Source organism: Kogia breviceps, chromosome 2 (assembly GCF_026419965.1).
Source record: "Kogia breviceps isolate mKogBre1 chromosome 2, mKogBre1 haplotype 1, whole genome shotgun sequence".
NCBI lineage: Eukaryota > Metazoa > Chordata > Mammalia > Artiodactyla > Physeteridae > Kogia > Kogia breviceps.
Window position 1 is genome coordinate 194,550,206 of NC_081311.1, and position 6,530 is coordinate 194,556,735.

A 6,530-nucleotide genomic window follows, 5' to 3' on the forward strand; every position below is an offset into this window, starting at 1 on the left:
AAGGGCGTCTGCGCCCTAATCTCCACCCCACCCGGAAGAGCCAGCTGGGGGCCATCCTGTGAGGGAAGGACCTGCTTCCCTCAGGACCCCTGGACACTCGGCCACACCCCTCCACTGCCCTCTGGCAACATGGCTTAAAGTCATAGGTCAGGAGCAGGGGCAGGGTGTGGCCACCTCGGGCACTGGGAGGGACACAGAGCCTTTTATAGCCGGGACAAAGTCCTGCCCTGATCAAAGCCCAGGCAGCTTGTGCTACAGCTGACACCCTGGTGTCCCAGCCTGGGGGCCCTCGCCATCGCACAGGCATGCAGGGGGCCTGGGTGCTGCTGCTGCTAGGCCTGCAGCTACGGCTCTCCTTGGCTTCACCTCAGGTAATGAGGCGCCTCCCAGCCGCCCCCCCGACACAGGGGGCTCCCCAAGACTGACCTGAGTCCACTCTCCCCTTAGCCAGTGGAAGAGGAAGACCCAGCCTTCTGGAACCGCCAGGCAGCCCAGGCCCTGGATGTTGCTAAGAAGCTGCAACCCATCCAGACGGCTGCTAAGAATCTCATTCTCTTCCTGGGGGATGGTGAGTGCGCTAGGCCTGTCCATCCCGTCATCCTGCAGCCCCGGAACCCTAGGCTGCCGGCAGACACAGGGTGGCCCTGGGGACTCAGGCCTGACATAGGGTGTACCTACAGGGATGGGGGTGCCCACGGTGACAGCCACTCGGATCCTAAAGGGGCAGATGAGTGGCAAACTGGGACCTGAGACGCCGCTGGCCATGGACCAATTCCCGTACCTGGCTCTGTCCAAGGTAAAGGCTGAGTGGCCGCAGGGTGCTCTACGCCAGAGGGGTGGGTGTGGGGCTAGGGAGCATGGCAGGAGGGAAGGTCCCAGGAGGGCTGGGGCTGAGCATGGGTCCCAGGGCCTGAGTCAGGATCTGGGGGTACACCCATGAGCAGAGCTGAAAGCATCTCCGCCCCAGACATACAACGTGGACAGACAGGTGCCAGACAGCGCAGGCACGGCCACCGCCTACCTGTGCGGGGTCAAGGCCAATATGAAGACCATTGGTGTAAGTGCAGCTGCCCGCTACAACAACTGCAGCACAGTACGTGGCAATGAGGTCACGTCCGTGATGAACCGGGCCAAGAAAGCAGGTAGGCTGGGGCCCAGCTTCGCCGGTAGGGACAGGCTCGGAGACCTCAGTGGCCCACCCTGACCTCTGCCACCCCCAGGGAAGTCCGTGGGAGTGGTGACCACTACGAGGGTGCAGCATGCCTCGCCAGCTGGCACCTATGCACACACGGTGAACCGTAACTGGTACTCGGACGCGGACATGCCTGCCCAGGCGAAGAAGGAGGGCTGCCAGGACATCGCCACGCAGCTCATCTACAACATGGACATTGACGTGAGACATGAGGGGCAAGGGGTGGGGGTGGGCGGTCCAACACCCGCCACAATCCCAGGCCACCCACGGCCCTGGGGCCTGGCAGTGTCTCCGTGGGTTTGGGGCGTGGGGCGCAGTGTAGAAGTTACGGGGGGGGGGGGACAAGCCATTCCCACAGACCTGGCTGGGACGCTAGGGGCTGTCTGAGGAGGGAACAAAGGGCCAGCCAGGCCCCGAACTCACCTGCCCTAATCCCTGGCCACAGGTGATCCTGGGTGGAGGCCGAAAGTACATGTTTCCTGAGGGGACCCCAGACCCCGAATACCCAGGTGATGCCCGTCAGAACGGAATCCGGAAGGACAAGCGGAACCTGGTGCAGGCGTGGCAGGCCAAGCACCAGGTGATGGGGGCTCGTGGGCGCAGGGGGTACAGCAGGGCAGGGGCTGCAGGCTGTCGGGCTATGGGCTGAGGCCTGGTCCTGCCCCTTCCAGGGTACCCAGTACGTGTGGAACCTCACGGCGCTCATTCAGGCATCTAAGGACCCCAGTGTAACACACCTCATGGGTAGCGACCCCGCCCACCCCAGTGTCCCCCCCGCCCCCGGGATGGATGCCCTGGGCCCTCCTTGCTTCCTGACTTGTCAGTCACTGCTGGTCCCTTTCCCACAGGCCTCTTTGAGCCAGCAGACATGAAGTATGAGGCCCAGCGAGACAAAACCAGGGACCCATCCCTGCAGGAGATGACAGAGGCAGCCCTGCGTGTGCTGCGCAGGAATCCCCGTGGCTTCTACCTCTTTGTGGAGGGTGAGTGGCAGAGCCCCTTGATGAGCAGAGGAAGGAAGGGGGCGGGGTCAGGGCAGATTTGGAAGGGGGCGGGGTCAGGGCAGATTTGGAAGGGGGCGGGGTCAGGGCAGATTTGGCCTCTTACATGCGACCTTCTTGCAGGAGGCCGCATTGACCACGGTCACCATGAAGGCATAGCTTACAGGGCGCTGACCGAGGCAGTCATGTTCGATGATGCCATTGCCAAGGCCAGCCAGCTCACTAGTGAAGCAGACACGCTGATCCTTGTCACCGCCGACCACTCCCATGTCTTCTCTTTTGGCGGCTACACACTGCGTGGAAGCTCCATTTTCGGTAAAGCCCGGGGAGAGGTGCGGGCGCTTTTTCCCAAGTCACGTGGCAGAAATGGCTCTGAGCCAGTTTCCTCGTCTGCGAAGTTGGGTAGTAACAGCAACTGCCCTTCGCGGCTCCGGTGAGGGGTGAGCCAGTGAGCAGGCAAGCAGTGGCCGGGCTCAGCGCACAGGAGGCGCACGGAAGGCTGGGCTCAGTGTGGTCACCGGGTCCCCTCCTCCCTGCAGGGCTGGGTTTTGGCAAGGCCGATGACAGCAAGTCCTACACCTCCATCCTCTATGGCAATGGCCCAGGGTACGCGCTTGACGGAGCCTCAAGGCCCGACGTCAACGACAGCGAAAGCAGTGAGTGCGGAGGGGGCTGCGTCGGGGGCGGGAGCCCGGCCGGGAACTCACGGGAGCGGGAGCCCGCCTCCCCGCCCGGCCTGACTCCCACCCTCCGGCCAGCGGGCCCCGCGTACCGGCAGCAGGCGGCCGTGCCCCTGGAGAGCGAGACGCACGGCGGCGAGGACGTGGTGGTGTTCGCGCGCGGCCCGCAGGCGCACCTGGTGCACGGCGTGCAGGAGCAGAGCTTCGTGGCGCACGTCATGGCCTTCGCCGCCTGCGTGGAGCCCTACACCGACTGCCGGCTGCAGCACCCCGCCGGCCCCGCCGACGCCGCGCACCGGGCCGCCTGCCCGCCCGCGCTGGCGCTGCTGGTCGGGGCGCTGCTGCTGCTGCTGACGTCCGGCCCGCCCTGACGCGCACCTGCCCCGGGCCTCGGGGGCTCCTGCTACAGCGCCAGGAGCCCCTAGCCCAGGCCCCACCCGAGCTGCCACCTCGGAGTCCCCACCACGGCGTCCCATCCTGGCCACCACCCCCGCGTCCCCCACCCGGCCCTCCGCCAGACCTTCACCTCCCAGCGATAAGGAGTCTCAGCTCCCCCGCCCTTCATGGGCCCGGACCACCCTGGAGGCTGAGGCCCTGGTTTTCCTGTGACACCCATAGTCCTCCTCCCTGCCCCCAACCTCGGTGGCCTAAGATTCTGTGCCGTGCAGCCCGGGACCCCAGGAAAGGCGAGGGCTCGGACCACGCAGTCTCCCCTGGGCACCCGTAGCCCTGCCTGCGGACCAGGCAGGCACTCTCCCAGAGCTGTCCCTAGGCCCGCCTAGAACCCACGCCTCGCCTTTCCTGGAGACCTGAGGACTTAGGGGCCCCTGCGGAGGCGTGGCTTCCTGTCCTCCTGGAACCCACCCTGTAGGCACCTTGCTGGACAAGGAGGCCGCTGGGACCAGGACAGCCAGGGGGCCCTCGACACAAAGTCCTCAGCCGCCCCTCCTGGGAACCCAACGGTACCATTAGAGAGGAGACGGCGACCCAGGAAGGAGGCTTGTCCCATGTCACTCAGCTACCGTGATGGTGTGCTTCCCCGCCCCCCTCCAGTGCCCATTCCAGGCTGGGAGAGCCAGGGAGCAGCGGGGGAGCTGTGGGTTCCGGGAGGGGCAAGGCCACTGTCAAATAAACTGTTATGCAGTGTGATGCCAGGAGTGATATGTTCTAGGCAGAAAACTCCTTAGCAAGTGGGGGCAGAGTGTGTGTCTGTGGGAGGCGTGCAGGGCGAGTCACATCAGGAGTCAGGGAGGGGCTGGCTGAGGAGCTGACAGCTGAACCAGGACCAGAGGAAGTGAGGGCTGCAGCGATGCAGAAGGACGGCGGTGCAGGGCCTCAGGCGGCAGCGGCAGCGCCGTGAGGCCAGCAGCGGGGTCGGAGGTGGAGGGGGCGGGGCAGGCAAAGAAGGTCGAAGCTGAGGGGACCGGAGGGATGGGGGCGGGGCGCAGAGGGGGAGGAGTTGGAACTTTACCCAGAGTGTGGGATGTGATTGGAAGGCTTTGCGCGGGGGCATAACAGGACCCGACTCTTGGAAGATATCCCGCCGGCTACTGAGGGGAGAAGAGTCTCTTCTGTTGCTTTTGCTGTGGTTTCGGGATGTGAGGCAGAGGTGGGAGCTGGGAAACCAGAGAGGAAGTGCAGACTCGTGACACTTCTGACCTCGGCCTGAAACCATTCCGCAGCACCCGCTCCAGTATAACTACACTGATCGAGGGGCTAACCCACCCCAAAGAATGTTCTAAAGGTGAAGACAGCCATATTTTCTGATAAATTTTCTAAAATCACAAATTTCTTTGAACATTTACAAAGTTGCAAGAAAGCGTTTTGCTCTCACTAGAAACGTTAATATGACAGTATATGCTCCTCTATTTACTAAAATTTTGATTTAACACTGTAAATCATCAATTGGAAGGCCAGGCTCTCAGGGCAGTTTACTTCAACTCTGGGTTTAAGTGGCTGTCACAAAGCTGTGGAGATGAATGGAAGAAGGTTGTTTATGTTTCATAGATGGGTTCAAAACCCAGGGAGACGCTACCTTTGCAAACTACAGGTTTAAAAACAGATTATTCTGGAATTAGTGATTATGGTTGCACGACTTTGGGTATTCGAGAAAACCACTGTATTGTACACTTTAAAAGGGTGGATTTTGTGGTATGTAAATCAAACCTAAATTACAAACAGTTTCTGTTTCCAAGTTTTTTGTTTTTTGTTGATTTTTTGCGGTACGCGGGCCTCTCACTGTCGCGGCCTCTCCCGTTGCGGAGCACAGGCTCCGGACGCGCAGGCTCAGTGGCCGTGGCTCACGGGCCCAGCCGCTCCGCGGCATGTGGGATCTTCCCGGACCGGGGCACGAACCTGCATCGGCAGGCGGACTCTCAACCACTGCGCCACCAGGGAAGCCCCGTTTCCGAGTTTTTAAAAAATGTGCAGGTATGAGGGGTTTTATCGGTCAAACAGTGTTGGACACAAAATCATGTGTCCATGGAAACATTCTCAAGCATCAGTTCTAACATCTTTATCTTGAAGGGGCAGGTGCAGAGAAAGTGTTTACTTTTTTCAAGCTTTTTATTGGGTGCTTAAGCCTGATAGCTGTTGATAAAAGAAATTTCCACATATTGAGGTATGGGGAAGTCATTCTGGCTTATACGTGAGTTAACTTGAATTTTATGCTTACTAGAACAGCCTGCCTGTGGCCTGTCAAACATACATTGTACATCCACTTTAATCACTAAGAAAAGGACACGTTGACCAGGCATAAAGAATGTCCAAGTTAAAAATAAAAATTAAATTCCTCCCTTTTTGAGATGCCAGAGTTGGTCCTCCTTCCATGATAAGACTCCCTTCCCAGGTGCCAGGGCCATACGGACTCTCTGTGTATGCGCTGATCCAGTTGTTTGGAAACCCTGAAGGAATGTATCCCTGACTTGTTTGATGTTCTTTGTTCTGACAGGATGTAAAGCTGTGCTGAAATCCACGCTTCTCTGGAACGGTTTCTCAGAGTGATGTGGAGGCTGTCTTCCAGGGTATAGTTCTCAGTTTGGCTCAGATAAAGCTCTTTACAATTCCTCTTTTGGATTGTTTATTGATTATTTTGGTCGACATGCTTGTCACCTGGAAAAATATCAGCACGTTGGTCTTTAAGAAGGAAAGGAAGTTGGAAGAAAGAGGGCAGGAGGACTGATGACAGCTCTCTTCAATACCTTGCCATAAACAGGGCTCGTTCTGTGGGGTTGATCTGGAGTGTCTTCATGGTCACACCCAATCTCATCACCAAGTATCTATCGTAAAGCTTCTCCTCTACTCGGACAATCTTGGTTTTTGAAAGTTAACACCACTGATGGCTCCTACAGCATTTTATGTGCCCTCAAGGTTTCTAGTTCTTCCCTGCCATGGGTTGACCATGGATGGGCCGGTGAGTGCGTTTTGCAGGCTCTGCTGCCGCTGCAGGTTTTATCATCTCATATCCTTTAAAATCAAATCTGTTCGGAGTAGCTGTTCCATCAGTGGGTGCACTTACATTGTTTTCCACACACGACGTTGTTTTTATTAAACAAAGGATGAAATGTTGGAAATCTATCTTCCCTGCCATATCTTTCCTTTAGTGGCTCACACAGAAAAAAAAAAGTGGTTTGTGTATTTGATTATCGGAATGGAATC

At 58.4% G+C, this 6,530-nt stretch overlaps 1 protein-coding gene across 1 annotated transcript; it reads left to right on the forward strand.

Annotated features, from left to right (window-relative positions):
* Positions 1-305: 305 nt before the first annotated feature.
* Positions 306-3,244, forward strand: ALPI (alkaline phosphatase, intestinal). Its single transcript, XM_059053636.2, has 11 exons — positions 306-371; positions 448-568; positions 681-796; positions 968-1,142; positions 1,221-1,393; positions 1,638-1,772; positions 1,864-1,936; positions 2,041-2,175; positions 2,317-2,508; positions 2,733-2,849; positions 2,952-3,244. The coding sequence occupies exons 1-11, from the start codon at positions 306-308 to the stop codon at positions 3,242-3,244; spliced, it is 1,596 nt and encodes a 531-aa protein (XP_058909619.1).
* Positions 3,245-6,530: the final 3,286 nt, after the last annotated feature.

Bases quoted from the DNA above. Each gene is read 5' to 3' on its own strand.
- ALPI (XM_059053636.2), top strand. From the start codon at position 306: ATGCAGGGGGCCTGGGTGCTGCTGCTGCTAGGCCTGCAGCTACGGCTC. The intron at 797-967 runs GTAAAGGCTGAG...TCTCCGCCCCAG, and splicing joins CGTACCTGGCTCTGTCCAAG to ACATACAACGTGGACAGACA. The intron at 2,176-2,316 runs GTGAGTGGCAGA...ACCTTCTTGCAG, and splicing joins CTTCTACCTCTTTGTGGAGG to GAGGCCGCATTGACCACGGT.